Source organism: Pelophylax lessonae (assembly GCF_965119305.1).
Source record: "Pelophylax lessonae genome assembly, chromosome: 2".
In the NCBI taxonomy this organism is placed as follows: Eukaryota; Metazoa; Chordata; class Amphibia; order Anura; family Ranidae; genus Pelophylax; species Pelophylax lessonae.
In genome coordinates, this window is record NC_138769.1 from 363145209 (window position 1) to 363167766 (window position 22558).

General features: G+C 38.6%; 1 protein-coding gene across 2 annotated transcripts in view; it reads left to right on the plus strand.

Moving 5' to 3' along the window:
- Nucleotides 1–22558, plus strand: part of CSMD2 (CUB and Sushi multiple domains 2) — a 1446274-nt gene that overhangs the window by 1321558 nt on the left and 102158 nt on the right. For both annotated transcript variants that reach the window (XM_082247591.1, XM_082247592.1), the window contains 4 exons: nt 4752–4940; nt 8155–8332; nt 17470–17615; nt 20854–20934. In XM_082247591.1, the coding sequence (XP_082103717.1) occupies nt 4752–4940; nt 8155–8332; nt 17470–17615; nt 20854–20934 (594 nt within the window). The remainder of the gene's footprint in view (nt 1–4751; nt 4941–8154; nt 8333–17469; nt 17616–20853; nt 20935–22558) is intronic.

Sequence of the window (22558 nt, forward strand, 5' to 3'; positions counted from 1 at the left end):
CTGTGCTAGGGAACTGACTAGTCAATTTTCGAGTTCACAGACACAAGTGAATACAATTTAATTTGCGTGAGGCTGGGTTCACACTGGATTTCGGAGCGCCTCGCAGCAGGGGGTCTGATGTGTCCCGTTTACCATTTCAGGTCTGAATTCGGTCCGAATTTTTGGCTGAATTCAGAACTAAAACAAACCAGAAGATGCAGACAATTTTCCTGCAAACTGCTCTGCAGCTCTCCCGGTGCTGTGTGAACCGGTTCCATTGAGAGCTGGTCACAATCTCCTGACATGCAAAATGGATGCGAGGAAACCCACATCCAGTTCACACCAGTGTGAACCCAGCCTAAAGAAAAAAAAAAAAACACTGCATTTAAAATAATTGATTTACCTGTGCTTTTACCTGCATTTTTTTTTTTTTTTAGCGGTCTTTTCAAAAAATTGTTGTAAGTGCAGAAAAACTGATTCTGATAGATATCCATTGAGCACCTTCCTAACTTCTTTTGCACGCTGCCTGTGCTGCTCTCCAATCTGAAGTAATTTTATGAGCCCAGCCCAGTTCTCCTCCACACCAATCAGAACTGTTGTTAAGCCTTGCCAGAACACTTTTATTAAACACAAGTTAAACAAACCGTTGCCTACGCTGGGGATTTTCATCAGCAAAACAAGTAATGGAAAATACCAAGCCACTTTGCTTTCTTTCAGCAGCACTGCTGCACTTGTCACAGGTCTCACCCAGACCTTCTGACTCTCTGGGCTTTTCCTGGTTCACTCAGCCTGTACTTATAGCTCCCTGCTGTATAGGCCAACTCCTGGCCTTTCAATAGGGGTTCTCCTGACACCCCAGGCTCTCTCGCTCCTCTGAGACTTGCAAACTCCCTCAGTCCCCTAGTGTTCCAGTGCCCTCTGTTTCCCAGACTCTCTTTCAGTCTCTCACACTCGCTTAGCTGCCCCAACTCTCTCAGTCCTATGGACAAATAATTTGTCTTCCAGCATGGAATGCTGACTCTTGAGTAGAGCACCTCTATCTGCTAACAGGAAAACACATCTGTCTCCAGATGAAAGCTCTGAACTATGCCTATAGCCATCATTATAAGGGCTGCACTAACATTCTTCCAGTCTCCTGCAAGACCTGGATACTGGGTTGGAGATTTTTTTTCCCTCCCAAAGCCTTTTAAAATCTCCAAACTATGGAGCCCAACCTGGGAATACCAAAATCCGTGGAAAGCTATCTCCTCTCATAATCAGTACTTCAGAGTCCTGCACTCTTTATATGTGCGAACCCTGTGCCCTTTGTATAACCATTTTCACGGTGGCAAGGAGTCGCAATGTCACAATGCATATAGCTAAATGACAATATTTTTAAATCATGCAAATTGAGTGTAAGAAAGACACCGACATCTTTTTAGAGCGATTTTTGGGCAGAGTACCCTAGTTTAGAGCTTGTCTGAATATTAAACGTGCAAGTGCAATATATGTTGTTTCAATAAATTGGTTTTAATTTACTGAGACCAGTAGGCGTTTCTCTGCTTCTTTTGAGTTTTACCTTCCATAAAAGGAACCAGGAGTGGGTGTTTGGCTACAAGTAGTTAAAGGAAAAATGTTGCTTCAGGCCTTTTATGATTTAAAGGTATATTGTTTAAGGTGAGAGCATGCCCACGGGGAAAGGTGGAATTCACGTTTTGGATCATGGTTTCTGATGGTCTTTCTGACACTCAATTTGGCAGATTTGAAGATTTTTGTTATTTGTTTTGAACTGTTTTAGGCAGGGTGAAAAAATTCTATAATTTAAGAATGCTTTCAGAAATAGAAGTGTTGTAGATTTTTTTATCAATTAACAAAATGGAAAGTAAATGAACAGAAGAGAAATCAAATCCATATTTGGTGTTACTACCCTTCCACCCTGCCACCCTGCCTTCCAAACAGCTTCAATTCTTCTAGTTACATTGACACATAGTTTTCAAAGAAACCTGGCAGGTAAATTGTTCCAAATCTCTTGGAGAACTAACCACAGATCTTCTGTGAATGTAGGCTGCCTCGAATTCTTCTTTCTTTCATGTAATCCCAGACAGACTCCATGATGTTGAGTTTAGGACTCTGTGGGAGCCAAACCATCACTTCCAAAACTCCTTGCTCTTCTTTACATGGAAGATAGTTCTTCATGACATTGCCTGTATGTTTGGGTAGTTGTCTTGCTGCAGAATAAATGGCGAGCCAATCACACCCCTGATGGTAGGGACATGATGGATAAGTATCTGCCTGTAATTCTCAGCATTGAGGACGCCATTGATCCTGACCAAATTTCCAACTCTATTTACAGAAATGCAGCCCCAAATGTGCAAGGTATCGCTACCATGCTTCACCCTTGCATGCAGACACCTATGGTACCAGTCTCCAGCCCTTTGGTGAAGAGACTGCCTCCCGGTACTGCCAAATATTTCAAATTTTGACTCATCAGTTCAGAGCACCTGCTGCCGTTTTCTGCACTCCAGTTCCTATATTTTTGTGCATAGCTGAGTTGCTTAGCCTTGTTTCCACATTGGATTGATATGTGTTTTTGGCCGCAATTCTTCCACAAAGCCCAATTCTGGCCAGCCTTCTCCAGGACAGTAGATGGGTGTACCTGGGTCTCACTGGTTTCCATCAGTTTTGTGCTGATGGCACTGCTGGACATATTCTGATATTGATGGAAACTAATAACATAATGTATCTTTCATCTGCTGTATTAGGTTTCCTTGTCTGACCACTGCTTATGTGGTCCTCAGTTTTGACTGTTTCTTTGTGCTTCTTCAAAGAGCTTGAAGAGCACATCTTGAAACCCCAGTCTGCTTTGAAATCTTTGCTGATGCATTATAACTACCTTGTGTCTTGTTGCTGTGCTAAGTCTTGCCATGGTGTATGACCTGTGATATGAAACTGCCTTCTTTCTAAAAAAAAAAAAAAGAAACTGTCTTCCACAACCTCATTTTAGTAGCAGAGTTTGGCTGTTCCTCATCCAGTTTAAGCTATACAGCTGTTTCTGTTTCAGTTAATGACTGTATTTAAACATACAGTACATATGAAATTGATGATTATTAGTACCTGCTTGGTCTAATTGGTAATCATACACCTGACTCTAATCCTACAAAATCCATGACTTTGTGCAAGTGTGTTGGTTTGAAACCAAAGGATAATCATACTAAATATTGATTTGATTTACATTTTGGAAAGTGATAAAAATAAACAATTGAAATAAATATTTTTGAAAGCATTCTTACTTGATATAATTTCTTCATACCTGCCTAAAACTTTTGTACAGCACTGTAAAAGTATATACGGTATATGTACAATTTGATGTTTGTACGCATCACTTTATGATTTTATTTGTTGTTAGTAATAATTGCAAATATTCACTTTTTATGAAGAGCGTTATATTTAAGTTTAGTTTTACATTAGCACATAAGTTTTAAGCACAGTTCAGTTCTTTGTGTTGCTGCAGCATAGAGGTGAGAATGGATGTTTTTTTTTTCAAAGCCCTTCTAAGCAATCACGTACACTGAGCACCTCCAGAAGGCTCTACACCTGGCACATTTATCATTCAAATATTGTCTTCCAGTACCTGTAGTAAAATCCCTGGTAGTCTCCTAGTGCAATACAGGTCTATTTATTGGTTAGAAGGCTATGGTTAATTGCAATGCAGAACTGTAGAGGAAGGAGGTATATTTGTTGCATACATACCGAGTACTTCAAGTTCTGGATGGATAAGAGGTACATAACAGGCACTTGTAGTTAATTAGCCCAACACTGTTGGTCCATTTCATAATTTTAAATAAAACTGGTTTGCTTTAAGGAAATAACAGTTTGTGTTTTTAAGAAGAAAAAAAAACTTCTTATAATGAAAAACAAAACTATGATGTGCTCCAAAAGTTATTTGGAGATTTTAATGGTAAACGGGGAATTCTACGTGGTCTCTTTTTAGCAGTGATTCCACAGCAAGAACCAATGTACAAAAAATGTACCTTTACTCTGTGAAGCATGAATACAAGATTGCATTATTGCAAGAGTGATATTGCCTTATATTGGATCTCCAACACTTAAATTAGAATACTGGGGTCATCAAAAACCTCTTCAAAACAGACACAGAAAGACTGGGTAACCTTCATATGCAGCTGAGCTGACTACAAGGTGGAATTTATTTTTAACGTGCTGCTAAGAGCAATGCAGTGTAGTATTCCACAAAAACAGAAATCAGCTTTCAGCACTTTAGTGAATAAACACAATCAAAAACTGACTGGTTTTAAAAGTTGGAGGTTGTGGCACTTGAGTGACTTGCCTTGACTTCAACCCAATTAAGCACCTTTGGTATAAATTGGAACACTGATTAAGAACCAGGTCTTCTTGTCCAACATCAGTACCTGACCCACAAATTTGACTTAATGGGTCCAATTTCTTACAGATGCACTCCAAGCCTTACTGCCATACCTTTCTGGAAGTGTAGCTGTTATAGCCACAAAATGGGAAGGGGGGGGGGGGAGGTGAAACAACTCCATGTTAAAACTCATGGTTTTGTAATGGGATGTCCTACTAACCTGTAATAGGTGTGATGATCAAGAATATACAAATCTTCGTTTTAACGATATATGTCCCCTTTTCCACCGAAACTGTTATTATTATTATCAGCCTGAGTTTTACTATTCAAGTAACTGTACACTTTGTGTTTTAATATTTATAGTAGTATTTCTGTAAGTGTTACATATTTACCATATACTTTTTTTCTGCAGCATATGAGCTCCAAGAGTGTCCAGACCCCGAACCTTTCTCACATGGTGTAGTCCGAGGAGCTGGTTATAATGTGGGACAGTCAATCTCTTTTGAGTGTTCCCCTGGGTATCAACTGATAGGTCATCCTGTGTTGACTTGCCAGCATGGCACCAATAGAAACTGGGATCATCCATTTCCCAGGTGTGAGGGTAAGTGTATCAGAGCAACAACTACCAAATGTGCTGTTTCCTGTACTGTATCATTGTCTTGTATAAAAATATGTGACTGCAGAAGTAGTGCTTGTAGTTTAGCTTTATAAAACAAAATCAGCCTAAAGCCCCGTACACACGCAACGATTATCGGCCGACCGATCGTCCCTCTTTTGTCCAGAGTGGTGTTTTGTTGGTTGGATTGTGCCTAGACTGCACACAAATTTTCTCGCCCGACAAAATTCTACTTCAGAAGTGATGTCATGTGCTGGTTTGCTTTCTTTGTGTTCTTTCTTCACTGAGCATGCCCAGACTTGCTCATTAGCTTTTTCCCTGTCGAAATCTGTACTGACTGCACGAAAATGTTTTGATGGCAGACAAAAATTTTATAGTCTGCACACCAGATTTTTTTCGGCTGAAAAGTCGGAGTCGGTTGTCGGAAGCATCATACTAACAAGCCGAAAATCAGCAGATCGGTCGTTGGACGAAAATTCCCTGCCAATTTTCGACGCGTGTGTACGGGGCTTTAGTTTTTACAGCATCCAAACATGAACTGAAAAAGTGTAAAATATAGTAGCGCAAGGCAATAAAATTATTTTCACCTCTCGTCAGTTAGGGCAAGAATAAGAAAGGATGACTGTTGATAGGTTACTCTGAATCATTGCAGTTTAGTAGTTTTCTTAAGTAAACCAAACCTATATAAAATACATTTTAATTGCCTTTTTAAAACCTTAAGAAAAGGTAATCTTCTGAGCCTTTTGTAAAAGCAAAATCTAATGACTACATGTTTGTTTTTCTGTATGCATGTGTTAAAATAATACATTGAGTATTATTCTAATTTAGCAGTTTCCCTTAATATAATGTATATGTAATTATTTGCAAGCTATGGAACAGATCCAGTTTAATGATGTTTTGCCAAAAGAAGAGACAACTGGGAAATGTAATACTCAGCTATGACTAGGTATTATTAGAGAGGGTTATTAAAATCAAGCAAATAAATGTAAATTATAGGTTTAATAAGAGAAATAATGAAAATGTACATAGCTTTTGGGTCTGCATGTTCTTTAAGCTGTTCCCAATCAAATTCGATTTTTGACACATTTTAACAGCTTTTTCAGTTTTGGAGAGAATGGTAAAGGGCTAGATGCTATTTTCTATATTCCCTTCACTGTGATGTCTTCACAATTCCTGCCTTGCTGACACCGAGACAAGAAACTAAACTTCATATTTCAACTGTTTGCGCTGCATACTTTTTATACAGGATTTTGTAAAGAGCCAGTGATTCTGTATGAATATATGGTAAATGATCTCCAAAGAGGAGAATCAAGAAGTTCAACGCTCGGGAGTGCCTTGTGATAAAAAGATGATATGCGCTTAACGACTAAAATAAATCTTTTCAGTTTGTGTTCCGGTTTGTGTTCCGCTTAAAGGAAGTTAATTTAAATCACTGTAACCAGTTAGTTCATAGTGGAAAACAGGCATGTTTCTAGTGAAGACCCTTTATATTTGCAACTTTGTTATTTTGTAATATACAGTGTATGTGTGTGTGTGTGTGTGTGTATGTACTGCTCAAAAAAAGTAAAGGAACATTTTATAATCCGAGTAAAGCAAAGTCAATTAAACTCCTGGGATATTGATCTGGTTAGTTAAGTAGCAGAGGGGGCTGCTTTGATGTTAATAAAATAATTAACAGGTGCACTAGATATGCAACGATGAGACAACCCCCAAATCAGGAAGGTTTTTTCTGGTGAAGGCCACTGACATTTTTTTTCCCCTACTTATCTTTTCTGACTGTTTTTCACTAGTTTTGCATTTGGCTAGTGTCACTACTGGTAGCATGAGGCGATATCTGGACTGTATAGAGGTTGCACAGGAGGTCCAATTCCTCCAGGATGGCACATCAATACACGCCATTGCTAGAAGGTTTGCTGTGTCTCCTAGCACAGTCTCAAGAACATGAAGGAGATTCCAGGAAACAGGCAGTTACTCTAGGAGATCTGGACAGAGACATAGAAGGTTCTTAACCCATCAGAAGGACTGGTATCTGCTCCTTTGTGCAAGGAGGAACAGGATGAGCACTGCCAGGACCCTAAAAAATGACCTCCAGCAGGCCACTGGTGTGAATGTCTCTGAACCATCAGAAACAGACAGGCTTGAGGGCCAGACGACCTCTAGTGGGCCCCGTGCTCACTGCTCAGCACCATAGAGCTCGATTGGCATTTGCCATTAAACACCAGAGTTGGCAGATCCGCTACTGGTGCCCTGTGCTTTTCACAGATGAGAGCAAGTTCACACTGAGCACATGTGACAGACGTGAGGGATCTGGAGAAGCCATGGAGAATGTTATGCTGCCTGTAACATCGTTCAGCATGACCTGTTTGGTGGTGGGTCAGTGATGGTCTGGGGAGACATATCCATGGAGGGACGCACACACCTCTACAGTCTAGACAATGGCACCCTGACTGCCATTAGGTATTGGATGAAATCCTTGGACCCATTATCAGATCCTACGCTGGTGCAGTGGGTCCTGGGTTCCACCTTGTGCACAACAATGCCTGGCCTCATGTGGCGAGAGTATACAGCCAGTTCCTGGAGAATGAAGGAATTGATACCATTGAATGGCCCCCATGCTGGCTGACCTAGAATGCCTCTGTGACATTATGTTTTGGTCCATCCGACGCCACCAGGTCAGGAGCTCAGTAATGCCCTGGTCCGGATCTGGGAGGAAATACCCCAGGACCTCATCTGTTGTCTCATTAATGTTGCCAGGCATGCATACAAGCATGTGGGGGTCATACAAACTACTGAGTACCATTTTGAGTTGCTGCAATTAAAATTTGGAATAGCCTGTTGCATAATTTTTTCATTTTGATTTTCGGGATATCTTTAAATTCAGCCCTCTGCAGGTTGATAATGTTTATTTCCATCAAACGATGTGGCATGCTTTCATTCCTAACACAATACCCAGTCCATATCAGAATAGATAAACAGCATGATATTTTTACTAATTGAGATCTGATGTGTATTCAAAGTGTTCTTTTATTTTTTTTGAGCAGTGTGTATAAATATATATATATATATATATATATATATATATATATATATATATATATAAACACAGTATACACACATCAGCTTTTCAGCTATGTTAAATAAATGTCTTTCTCTGATTAACGTTGGATTCTTTTTGACTGCTCTTGCATGTCGTGATTAGTACCATGTGGAGGAAATGTCACAGCGTTCAATGGCTCCATCTATTCCCCTGGCTTTCCTAATCAGTACCCAAACTCTCAGGACTGTTCCTGGATCGTTACTGTTCCAGTAGGATTTGGAATACACATAAACTTCACAATTCTAGAAACTGAACCTCAGAATGATCACATAACTATCTGGTAAGCATCTCTTTGAATTGTATTAAATGATAATACTAAGGTATAACTAATATGATAGCATGTTACAACCATTAAAGTTCTCTCTTCTTTCAAAGCTTTATTCTAATTTAAGTGCACATACAGTTACAAGAATTAATGTAGATTAGGTGTTTTCAGGCAAAACGTTTGTTCTAATATTGAATGGCCAGAATGAAAAAGATCACTTAACACCACCTTTATTATCCCCTGTATGATCCAGATGTTTGGGGAGGGGGTTCAAGATAAGTGGTAATCACTGTGAATGGCTTTCTTTGTTGAGCTGTCTCTACCTGGGATAGATATTATTGGGTGACCTGTCTGCCTAAAGGCATCCATAGATGGAGCGATTTCCCTCCCCCCAACCACGGTCAGGAGAACACACAGTGATTATTGCTTATGGCTATAACTGCTGGCAATATTCACATGAAGAATCTGACAGGCTGGTTGTACCCAAGTTGATCGAAGTTGTCCCGGTTGAACTGGCCAAGATTTGGACCGTCTATGGCCGGCTTAAGTTTGGGCAGCTGTGCAAATAGCAAAATATTGTTTTTTTATTTACTATATTTTTATGATTAGATGAAGCATAAAGCCAGCCATAGATAGATTCCCCCATCAACACATTTGGTGATCTCCCCTCAAGGAGCTGTACCAGCTTGGAGAACACACACTGAATATTGTGGCTATAGCTAGCAATTTGAACGTCTATGGCCGGATTTAAGCAAAGCCTTTAAGTTTACATATATTGAAACATATTCCTCTAAGGAACTCTGTTTACTATACTTTTACAGACACAGTGTATGGATAGTAATCATCAGATCAGTAATTGATCTACAAGAATGCTATTGTGTGCTAGAAGGAAAACCACAACAGCCAGGGAAACTCACAAAAACATAGGAAGAACATGCAAATTTAATGCACACAATGCCCCTGGTAGTATCTGAATTCAGAACCAGAGTCCAGCAAGGCACGTGTGACTATTGGTTAGCCACCAGTCTATCCCATTTTCGATTCTCTGCTTATTCTTGTGTAGTCAAACCTAACTAAAATATAAACCTAAGCAGGTATGTTGCTTACTGTGCAAAGTCTCACATTTAAACAACACCAATATCAGTTAAATGTACTGTTTTTTTACACTATCCTGGTTGCATGTAAGGGATAAATGCATTGTTAGTATTCCTTTAAATCTTTTGTTGTTAAGTGAGCTTTGAAGCCTTTGGCTCCACACTCAGTGGGAGGACCATGGGAGGTTAGCTGCGTATGTGCTTTGACTAACCTAATGCACAGAGTGCTCTGATGTCTAGTTAGGACACATATGCAGGCTCTTGGTAAAGTAAAAGTTTAAAAGAAAACATTTTCATGGTGAAATGTAAGTCTCGTTTGCATTACCCCTAGTAATGCATGCCAGTAGCACTGTAACATCTATACCAAGTGACAGCTTTATAGACCTAGCTAGATAAACATCATTGTCCATTTTTATCATTAAGTTGAATGCTCACAAGAGTTTTTGGCTTCATATAATGGGTTGCTACTGCTGGATTTGTATATATTTTATGTTATCCAGAATACAATAAGAGGAACTGGGACACAGAGGAGGGAGTTGGGAACACCCAAAACTCCCGGATGGCAAGGAACAGAGCTTGTCCCATGGCTATTGTTGTATCTGATGCACATAATGAGCCAGGGACTCACTCAACTTACTAGTCATATTTAACCCTACCCCTTTCAGTACTACTTTATTAGTATTTCATGTACTAGAATTGTAGAATGTTGATATATTCTGAAGCTGGAGCTCTCAGAATGTAAAGTCTGTTAAGAGATTACTCATGGGTTTGGCTATGGGACAGGAAGTAAAGGGTATTCTCCAAAACTTGACATAGATGGTGAAAAAGATGGTTACAGTAACCCTTCCTTGCTCTATCCAAAATTAAAAAAAGTTTGACTGTTTTTTTTAGTTTTGTATCCCCATTGCACCTCATTCTTATTACTTTATGTATGCTGTAAGGTTTGAATTTTTATACTGGGCATTGAGCCCTTGTTATGTTTATTTGTATTTGTTCTGGCATTTACTTACTGCTTGCCCAGTGTTATTTCTGTTTTTTTTTTAAACTAATAAAAAATATTGAAAGTAAAAAATGATTACATTAAAACAAACAGAATTGATCATATACATTTATGAAATAGATTTTTAGTATCATTGCTACTACTGTGTCTTTTTGATCCTAGTATGACTTACAAATTTCTGCTTTTTCATCCTCTGGAACTTGCTGCTTCAATCTGTCCAGCTATCTTCTACTCTGGCCACCTTTATGCTATCCCTGAAAATGAATGTGTTCAGGGAAGTCTGTTCCTCTTCCAACTAAAAGCTGAACTTTTAACTCTTCCATCTGCTCATTCCTCACAGTGATTAACCAGTAGCAGTTTGACAGTCGGGCGGTGACTTTGTTATCCTGACTGGACATCATATGATGTCCTGTCAGGAAGTGGCGGTTACGGGATATGGTTGATGACTGACCAGAGTACCGGCTCATTGCGGGTACCATGTGACAGCCATGACCAATCACAGTAGGTCATATGACAGTTGTACACAATGGATGGCTTTATTTCATGTCATTCTTTATGTACAATTGTTTTGGTAGCTGTGATTGGTCAAATTGATTGCATGATAGAGACAGAGCCAATCACAGCCCATCTGTACCATATGATTAGCTTTGACCAATCACAGCTAATCACAACAAAACAAACTGAATGATTAGGTTTCATTTAGGTAAATGTTCACTTATAGCAATGTAATGCACTGCTATAAGCAAACATAATGTGTAAAAAAAAAAAAAAAATCCTGATCTCTTACCCAGAGTAGTACAATGTTACTACTAACATTATATTGCTCTGGTCACAGTGTGTTAAAAAAAAGAAAAATCATAAAAAAAAAAAAAAGAAATACAATTATTTTTTATTTACTTTTTTTTGTACTGTCACCAGTCAGTGTCCCTGTTCACTGCCACACCAGTTATATGATAATGCTCTACTGCACTAGTGACAGTATGTAAAAAAAGAAAAATTGTGAAGATTCTTTTTTAGTTTCTGCATTTTCCAAAAAACTATGACAAAAAATTTCAACTTCAAAAAACCCACCATGCCTCTTACTAAATACTTTGGATCGTCTACTTTTCAAAAAGGGGTAATTTGGTGGTTATTTCTACTGTAATTTTAAGGCCTCAAGAAGAGATAATCCTTCAGTATATCAGGATTGATCAATTTTCAGATATATAACTACATAGTTTGTGGACTCTATAATGTAATAATATACACAGATTTTTGGTTATTTTCACCTAAGAAATGCGGCAAAATATATTTTGGGCTAATTTTTTAAAGAACAATTATTTATTTGCAAAATTTTTTAATAGAAAAAAGGGAAAAAAAACCCTTTTTTCAAAATAGTTTTTTTCTTTCATTTATTTCGCAAAAAAATAAAATGATGGTGACTAAATGCCACCAAAACAAAGCTCTATTTGTGTGAACAAAATGCTAACAATTTATCAGGGGGTGTGTGTGATCCCTGCGCTGTCTGAGGTGGCTAGAGACTCCCTGCTGCAGCGCCACTGGGACTGATACTAAAGCAGTAAATAATATAATTCTAAGGGTAGTGGTGCGCTTCAGGGATTGGCTCTAATGGATCTCTATTTGGGTTGGTGGCAGTGATGTGTACAATTCTTGCTTTCAAGGTGCTCCGCGTGATAAATATAATATTTTTAAATAATTAGGTGATAAAAGTGCAAATGTATTAATAAAATCAATCAATGTCGAGAATATCTTAAAATAAATAAATATATGAGTACGGTGTGTATCAATGAATAAATAAATAAATAAAAATCAGAGTGCTACTTCTTTACCAGTGATATCAATAAATAAATTATAAATCCAGTGTTGGTCTTCAATCTGATTCATAAACAATAAAACACATATATATTGTGCTCAAAATAAAGTGCTCCATGCAATTTTCTATTAAAATGGTGCTAGAAAAAATATCTGTGAATAATTCAATTGTGATCCTTCAAATATAAATATTTAAATGAAATAGTCCAAAAGAAAAAGATTATATAGAGTAATCCAAAATGGCTTGTGTGAATACGTTCCTCGCTTATATCCGTGCTTCACTCATGCAATTAAGTGACTATGATCTCCTTCACCTTGTGTGTCACCTCTGAGTGCTCTAGCCTCTCACCTTATAGGCAAGATAAATTTGCCTTTGGTATCTATCCAAGCTCAACGAAAGACTCAATTTCTCTCAATCCCGGTCCTTTCTTACTTAGTGGAGCTGCTTTCTTGTCTTGATCGTTTTTTGTACTATCCTCTTTGTCCGATCTTTAGTGTGCCTCAGAGACAAAGACTATTCATGGTGCAGTATATCCAACTCATTTATTAAAATATAAGGATTTACACTTACAATTTAGGCATGATGCTTCAGCATGTAAATAAAAAACCAGCCGTCGCTGTGGAGATCGGGCTCCGTTGTAACGTCACTTCCGGCTCCTCCTACGCGTTACGTCACGAGGTCACGTGACTTCCTCAGGAAGTCACGTGACCTCGTGACGTAACGCGTAGGAGGAGCCGGAAGTGACGTTACAACGGAGCCCGATCTCCACAGCGACGGCTGGTTTTTTATTTACATGCTGAAGCATCATGCCTAAATTGTAAGTGTAAATCCTTATATTTTAATAAATGAGTTGGATATACTGCACCATGAATAGTCTTTGTCTCTGAGGCACACTAAAGATCGGACAAAGAGGATAGTACAAAAAACGATCAAGACAAGAAAGCAGCTCCACTAAGTAAGAAAGGACCGGGATTGAGAGAAATTGAGTCTTTCGTTGAGCTTGGATAGATACCAAAGGCAAATTTATCTTGCCTATAAGGTGAGAGGCTAGAGCACTCAGAGGTGACACACAAGGTGAAGGAGATCATAGTCACTTAATTGCATGAGTGAAGCACGGATATAAGCGAGGAACGTATTCACACAAGCCATTTTGGATTACTCTATATAATCTTTTTCTTTTGGACTATTTCATTTAAATATTTATATTTGAAGGATCACAATTGAATTATTCACAGATATTTTTTCTAGCACCATTTTAATAGAAAATTGCATGGAGCACTTTATTTTGAGCACAATATATATGTGTTTTATTGTTTATGAATCAGATTGAAGACCAACACTGGATTTATAATTTATTTATTGATATCACTGGTAAAGAAGTAGCACTCTGATTTTTATTTATTTATTTATTCATTGATACACACCATACTCATATATTTATTTATTTTAAGATATTCTCGACATTGATTGATTTTATTAATACATTTGCACTTTTATCACCTAATTATTTAAAAATATTATATTTATCACGCGGAGCACCTTGAAAGCAAGAATTGTACACATCACTGCCACCAACCCAAATAGAGATCCATTAGAGCCAATCCCTGAAGCGCACCACTACCCTTAGAATTATAAAATGCTAACAATTTAGTTTGAGTACAGTGTTGCATGACTGGGCAATTGTCATTCAAAGTGCGGCAGTGCTGATACCTGAAAATTGGCCTGGGCAGGAAGGGGATGAAAGTGCCCGGTATTGAACTGGTTAACTTTTGTACCACTTGCCCCACCCTATTAGTTTGTAAGTTCTTTCAAGCGGGGCCCTTTTAACCCTCTTTTATTTTATATAATGTAACTGTACTGTCTCCCTTTATATTGTAAAGCACTGTGCAAACTGTTGTCACTATATAAAACCTGAATATTAATAATAATATTAATATTTTGTAATTGATGAAAGTTATCGTAAATTTGTTTTTTGCTATTATTATATTATTTCTATGTTGCAACTAATCCAACCAATGTATGTATATATATATATATATATATATATATATATATATCCTTTTTATCTGTGAAGCAGTACCTCATTGTGCCTGATAAATACTTGTGGGTTTTTTTCTAGTGAAGGTCGGGCCTTAAGGTTGCTGATGGATAGTGGCAGGACAGCTCGTTAACACTAATTTAAAAAGCAAGTGAAGTTAATTGGAAAGGATGGGGACACTGTCAAAGTGTCCCTAACGCTAGCACTGGAGGCCTGCATAGTAAGGATAGGACAGGAGGAGGCTGGGAGGGGGGGACTTGCCTGACACTGACAAATTGCTCAGTTTTCAGAAACTGTCAGTGCCTCTGACCTGAGGAATATTGTACTGCTCAGATTCTCATTTCTGCCATGCAACTTCTCTCTCTAATGCACACTTCTATTATATCACATTGTACATAGCGAACAGTGTATGCTAGTAGGTCTCTCTTTGTTTCCCTCATAATATCACTTTTGTCCATATTTTTTCTTTTTCTAAAGCATTTTGTGAAAAAGATAACAGTATATAACTACACATGATGAACTGTGACATGAAACATATTGCATGAGATTCAATTAAAACCAAAGCCAATAGGCAGTACTTGTATTGACAGATTGGAGATGTAATGGCATAGTAAACTCTGAATGTATAAACTATTACATTGAGGATAACTTATTAAAATGCAGGTGTTTGAACCATTATATTTTAGCCTGCTGCTTCATTAAAATTAGAGAAAGGAAAAATGCAAAGTTGGAGTTATTGTCCATAGCAACCATACATGCTTCCTGCTTGGATTTTGCCATTTTCAAAATGAAAGGTGGAACCTGACTGGCTGTTTTTGGAAACAGCCCAATCTGTGATAAATCAGCCAAATTCGTTTCAAAACAGGAGAAACAAATTCTGTTAGGTTGCCAAACAACTCCCCATCCTTTGTATTAAAAAGTTGTTTAGTAAAAATAAATGAGCAGTAGCTATTGTGGCACGTGAGAAACAATAAGTACCCTGTTTCTTCTACACACAAAACCCTGTTATGGGCATCTGTCATTATGAACTATGATATTCATGCTATGGGATAAATGCACATAATTGGGGAACATAACAATGAGTGATGTAAGCATAATGCTTGCATCACTCTTATAAACATAAAAAAAGCTAATTACAAAAGAGACACAATATCTTTTGTTAATTAGGAGCAACCAGTTTCCTGTTCTACAGTAGCTGTTAAAGACAAAGCACGGAGAACAGGTGAGCTGGAGCTGCATGCTGTAACCTCTCTGTCTGTCTCCACCCCCTCACCTAGCTCAGAGCAGGAGGGAGTAAGCGAGCTGTGCAGGGCACCTTTATAATAGAGAAGGAAGAAGTAATTTCCTAGGTAGGAATCCAGTAATTTCCAGTCCTTATCTAGCTTAAGGAATATTGTGAAAAAACTGTGTTAAGTGCTAATAAACTATTAAAAAAAAAAACACAAACCCTCATCACATGGTCAGTGGGCAACTGCCAGTGTTTTGATTTATTTGATTTTGATTTGCTGTTTGCTTCTGGAAGCTTGTGAGTATATTTTTAGTGTCTTTAATAAAACTGATTCAAACCTACTGCACTATGGGGCTTTTTCCTTCTTTGCCTTCCCCCTGAGTACTGGTCGGCAAGGAAAGGAAAATTTGCATGGATGGAGAGTGTCCCTATTTAAATAAAAGCAGAAGCTTAAAGGCAGTGGAGCTATTTTGAATCAGCCGGGGTGATTAATGTGTTTGACCTTGGCTTTGGTGGGTCTAAATATTTGGTAAGCACATCTGAATGGTGGAGGTGTCCAGAGCACTTATGGGAAAATGGTGTGCTGTTAAGAGCAGCGGTGGATTTTTCATACAGTAATGGACATTTTTACTGACACTTGTTATATGGATGGACTTATTATTCAATGTTTTTTTGGATAAAAGGATATTATAGTGCGACAGTTTTTATTTAAATATTTTCTGTACACTGAGGTATTGGGGATACTTGTGAGTGCTGCTATTGTATCCAGTTGACTTATTTTTTATTAATGGTTCATTAGCACTTAGCTCAGTTTTTTTTTAGATCATATACCTAGGAAATTACTTCTTCCTTCTCTATTATAAAGGTGCACTGGTTTGTACTGTGTCGACTTCTCCAACACTGCTCTGCTTGTTAGTTATTTTTACAAGGTGCAGAAGTTCCCTCATTGGGATGTTGGATGATTGCATAATTTCCAGATTTCTATATCAAAAAATTTATAAAGGGTAAAAAAAGACAGTAAAAGTATATGTATAGCCATTTTGGATATAGTAGAGAAAGGTAAAAACTGTGTCCTATTGGGGGTGATTTCTTTCACTGGAGAAGCAATAGGAACTGTGAAGAAATCTTTACACAACAAGGGGAATTCCCCTCTAAAGCTTGCCATATACAGTTAGTTTTATTTTTTCTTGTAGCCAACGGGCAACAGATTTTTCCATCTACGTATCCACATAAACAAGGTGCTGGGACATGTGAATACTATGATCAGCAGCTGCAGCCAATCAGCTGGAAAATGTAAATGGAACATTTTCCAACATGTCCATATGACAGAAATCAAATCAAAATAAAATTCTGTCGAGGGGGGGAACCCCCAAACTGATCGAAGTTTGGCCAGTCCCTGCTAGACCAGGCAAATTTCGATCAGTATATGGCTATCTTTAGACAATTGTCATTAGAACAGTGGCCCTCAACGGAAGATATATCCTAACCTCTTGTTCTGGAGACAGCTCTAAAAGTTTGGATTTTCCATCACTTTGTGCCCCTGTGACATTGGTCACCTTAACAAATTGGTGAATCCCCCAGCCAGGACACAGAAAGCAGTAAAAACGTAACATAGGGTCTAATGTTTGACTACTTTATCCAAAACATACAAAAAAGGTTTAGGCTTTGCATATAATTTAATGGTATTGTCTCTAAATACTACTTCTGGAAACATCAACCCTTGCCTTTGTTATAATTACCCTTCTGCTTTCCTTCTTAGTCCCCATTCACACTACATTACATGCTGAAGAGCTTCCTTGTTGTCTGCCCATGGCTGGGATTCCCCCCTTTCTGTGTAGGACCCATAGAAACAATAGGTAGCTAGGGTTTGAATACTAGAGAAAGTGCCTAAATTGCTGCTGCTTATCCTGCTTCATAACCATAAGGTGTGAACTAGTTTTGCTGTTTTTGACTGCATTATTTTGTTGTCTGTGTTTCAGGGATGGTCCTCAACAGTCAGATCCTCAGCTTGGAGTTTTTTCTAGCAGTTCCTCTAAAAGATCAACCATGAGCTCATCCAACCAGGTCCTTATCACCTTTCACAGCAATGCAGCCAGTGGAGGGATCTTCGCTCTCTACTTCTATGGTCAGTTAAAAAGTATGATTTGCATTGGCAAAATACTGTTGTTTGCTATCTAATATAGGTGTCCTTTTTTTTAAAAAGCAGAACTAAGGTCTCCCATTAAAATATACTGTAAGTTCTGCAGCACTTAGTTACACATGCATCTGCACTTACAGTTTTCTCATAGTCCTCCCGAAAAGTCCCACAAATACCTGGTATTCCTGCCAGCAAAGTCTACCTATACAGTTTCCTTTTATGGAGTAGCAATGATGCTGCACTGCTTCTGAATTCAGAGTAGAGTTGACACCTGACGTGTAGGCCTTGCCTGATTGCACTACAGTAAGATGAAAAGATGTTGCAGGTGGTGTAGCTACCAGCATTGTCACTGTTCATTCATAAATCTATAACTTGTCATTCAGCACCTATCCACGTCTATCCCTGCCCAATGCTTTCTGAATTGACAGCATTGCCTCTGATGCTGAAACCCTCCCTCTGTAAGCTGCAGTATATGGGAGGGAGAGCATGTCAGACACAATTGAAGGAGAATTTGGCTCAGTCAGAGAAGCTAAAAGGTTTCCTTTTTTTTTTTTTTTTACCATATGAGGCTTGTACATCACATATGACCTGGATGTGTGATTTGTTTAGACTGTCATATAGGAACCTTCAGTTGTACTTGAAATGAAGGTTTTGTCTTTTTCCCCTTCTTTCTTCCTGTCTCTCAGTTTCTGTCTTTATACAGTACTGTGCAAAAGCTGTAGGCAGATGTGCAAAAATGCTGTAAAGTAAGTATGCTTTTAAAAATAGATATTTTAATTATTTATTTTGAATCAATTTACAAAATGCAAAGTGAGTAAACAGAAATAAAATTGAAATCAAATCGATATTTGGTGTAACTATGCTTTGGCTTCAAACCAGCATTAATTCTTACACTTGAACACTTTGTACATTTGCACAAAATCAGGGATTTTGTAACATTAAAGTCAGGTGTATAATTAATCAAGTAACCAAGCAGGTGATAATGATTATCAGTTCCATATGTAGGTTGAAACAGAGTCATTAACTGAAACAGGAACAGCTGTTCAGGCGGCTTATAACTGGGTGAGGAACAGCCAAACTCTGCTACTAATGTGAGGCTGTGGAAGACCGTTTCTTGTCAAAGGTCTTACACCATGGCAAGACTGAGCACAGCATTAACCACTTAAGCCCCGGAAGATTTTACCCCCTTCCTGACCAGGGGGTATTTTGCGATTCGGCACTGCGTGACTTTAACGGACAATTGCGCAGTCGTGCGACGCTGTACCTAAACGAATTTGACGTCCTTTTTTTCCCACAAACAGAGCTTTCTTTTGGTGGTATTTGATCACCTGTGCGATTTTTTTGATCACGCGCTATAAACAAAAAAAGAGCGTCAATTTTGCAAAAATAACAATATTTTTCACATTTTTTTATATGAAATTCCCCCCAAAAAAAAGTAAAAATCAAAATTTTTTAAAATTTTCGGCCAATTTGTTTTATGCTACATATGTTTGGTAAAAAAAAATCGCAAAAGGCGTATTTTGATTGGTTTGCGCAAAAGTTATCGCGTTTACTAACAAAGGGAAAGATTTTTGTCATTTTTGTTGTTGTTTTTTTTAACGCGTAATGGCGGCGATCTGCGATTTTTTTTGCGGTACTGCGACATTGGGGCGGACAGATCGGACCCTTGACTGACATTTGTGACACTTTTGGGGTTACCAGTGACATTTCTACAGTAATCAGTGCTATACATATGCACTGTTACTGTAAAAATACACTGGTTGTGAAGGGGTTAACTTTATTTGGGAGGGAGGGGCTGTGTGTATCCCTAGGGGCATGCTTTCTACTGTGATTGGCTGTGGCTTGAGCTGTAAGGACACTGATCAACGGATCTACATACTAGATCCGTTTTATCAGTGTCTTTACAGCGAGGAGAATGACAGGCAGCTTGTTTACACAAGCTGCCTGACATTCTCCCTCTCCCCCGCCGATCGCCGAGTGACCGGCGGACATCGGGTTCGCTGGTCACACGCGCGGGGGGGTCAGTGACCACGCGGGAGCGGGAGCGCGCCTCCGGGGGCGCGCGCTCGCTCCCTAGACCCTCACAAGCTAGTGACGTAGCCCTACGTCACTTTGCCTGTGAGGGGCTGACTGCCGACGTAGATCGGCGTTAGGCAGTCGGCAAGTGGTTAAGACACAAGGTAGTTATACTGCATTGGCAAGGTCTCTCCAAGGCAAAGATTTCAAAGCAGACTGGGGTTTCAAGATGTGTTGTTCAAGCACTGAGGCACAAATAAACGGGCAACGCTGAGGACTGTAGATGCATATTGCAGATGAAAGACAAATCATGCTTACTTCTCTTCAACATCAGAAGATGCTCTAGCAGTTCTGTGAGCACAGAACTAGTGGAAACCAGTGGGATCCAGGTATACCTGCCTACTGTCCACCAAAGTCTCCCCAGAAGTGGTCTTCATGGAAGAATTGTGGACAAAAAGCCATACTTCCAACATGGAAACAAGGCTAAGCAACTCAACTTTACACAAAAACATTGGAACTGGGGTCCAGAAAAACGTGAGCAGGTACTCTGGACTGATGAGTTAAAATTTTAAATATTTGGCTGTATCAGGAGACAGTTTGTTTCCCAAAGGGCTAGAGAGTAGTATAATAATGCATGTCTCCATTGAAGCATGGTGTAGGTTCCTTGCAAGTTTGGGGCTGCATGTCATTAGGAACTATCTGTGGCATAAAGAAGAAAGAGTCCTGAAAATGATGGTTTGGCTTCCACAGAGCCCTGATCTCAACATCTTTAAATCCTTTAAGGATTTTATGAACAGATAGATGGATCTGAGGCAGCCTACATCCACAGAAGATCTATAGTTAGTTCTCCAAGATGTTTGTCACAACCTACCCCCTGAGTTCCTTTAAAAACTAAGTGAAAGTCTACCCAGAAATATTGATGCTCTTTTGAAGGCAAAGGGTGTTGATTTGGATTCTTCTTCTGTCCATTAACTTTTCATTTTGTTATTTGCTAAAAATAAACTTATAACACTTGTATTCTTCCATTCTTAATATACAGCATTTTTGCACATACGTCTGCCTAGAACTTTTGCACAGTAGTTTATATTTACTTTTGTCTGTTTGGCAATGTATAGACTGTGTTCTATAAAATGAAGTTGAGTGTTACACTATTAAGTCAGCACTTAATTGTTTCTTTGGCTTTGCTTTGGAATCAATGTTCCTGTGACAGGCTATCGACTTAGGAAATGCAAACCCCCGACTACAGTGCCAAATGGAGAGGTTCTTTCTGGCAGTGAAGAGTTTCTAATGGGTGAGTACTTCCTAATACAGAATAGTGTATGTAAAGCATTTGTTTGGTTACATTTGCAATATCATTTTGCTTGAGTATTTGCTTTAGTTTTGCCTTTGCATAATTCTCAGAGCATTAATGCATACAACAGTGTATACAAAAGAGCGCTTTTACAATAAATTAAATAAATTGCAATTTGTACAATTCCAGCTGTAATTTTTAAACAACATGTAACAACACTCCAGCTATGATCTTGTTTGCATATTTACATTAGTCCAGCTTGGACCAATGTAAAAATACATATCTCATACCTGAGGGTCCAATATGGAAGCTGAAAATTGCTGTAGTAGACAGTGCTACTATAATGACCATCATGAGATTTTGGGTCCAGTGACAAATGTCTGCCCAACTACATGTGGACCGCAGGAGTTGCTCACTTGTCACTGCTGCCATTCACACAAAATCCCAGAAGTTTTTTTAATGAACACAAGGGGGATCATTTACTTAAGGCAAATACACCCAGAAGATTGCAATGATCACTCTAGTATCTCCGTCCCTCAGGTATGAGATATGCATAAATACATCGGTTCAAGTTGGACCAATGTAAGTAAGCAATTTGGAGCATACCTTGAGTTCAGCTTTAAAGGAAAAATATAGTCATTTAATTATTTTTCATAAGCACATAGATTTAAAATAGACAAATTCCATGTAAATAATATGTTGAATATGTATTAATGTTTTAAAAACCTTGTTTATTTGTATAATTCATAATTGTATATGAGGCAGCTATATTTGCTCCTTACAAATGCAAGCTCTGCTACCTGTTTTTATCAATGTTATGTAGCAATTATGATTTACTGCATATTTTTACAATGTAATCTGTGATGTAACAGACACAATGCCTGATCCATTGTAGTAGGCCACTGTGAGCTCCCACTTGGCTAACCCAAATACCTTACTTTTTAAACAGACACTCTCACTTACCTATTCAGGGCAAAGTAACATTTTATTTTTCTTGGCATTCCACCCATCTGGTTTACTTGCCACCTCGCCCTTATTGAAGCCCTTGTAGCACAATGCTTCTGGATGTGGGGGAGCATGTGATCAATCACTAGACTCAAAGCCTTTCATATACCTAGGTAATTTCTGTCACCATCCAATGTCAGAGCTTAACTGAAGTGGACTTCTGCAGTTGGGAGGTTGCAAGTGAACATGGATCGGTGAATATACCTTGTGGGGTTAGGGATTTGTCTATTAGGGGTTGTGGGGTTAGGGGGTTGTCTATTAGGAGGCACTGTCATTTTATCTAAAACGTAAATGGAAAGGTGACAGTGTCTTACAAATTATTAGCAAAAATATGGTACAGTGAGAGTGTAAAAATGTGATAGTCACAACACATTACTTATTGCAGCCTTTATCAACCAGGGTGCCAAGGCACCCTAGGGTGCCTTGAGATTTCTTTAGGGGTGCCCTGGCAAAATGTTTAAAAATGTTCCCAAAATTCTATACAAGCTGTCTTGTGGATAAAGCTGCCTTTTAGTGTTAAGCTCTACTTGCCTGTTTTAATGACACAGGGATTTGGGTACAATGTACGATGCTCTCTGTTGTATTCAGTTGTCTCACTTTGTATCACTTGGCCTTGCTA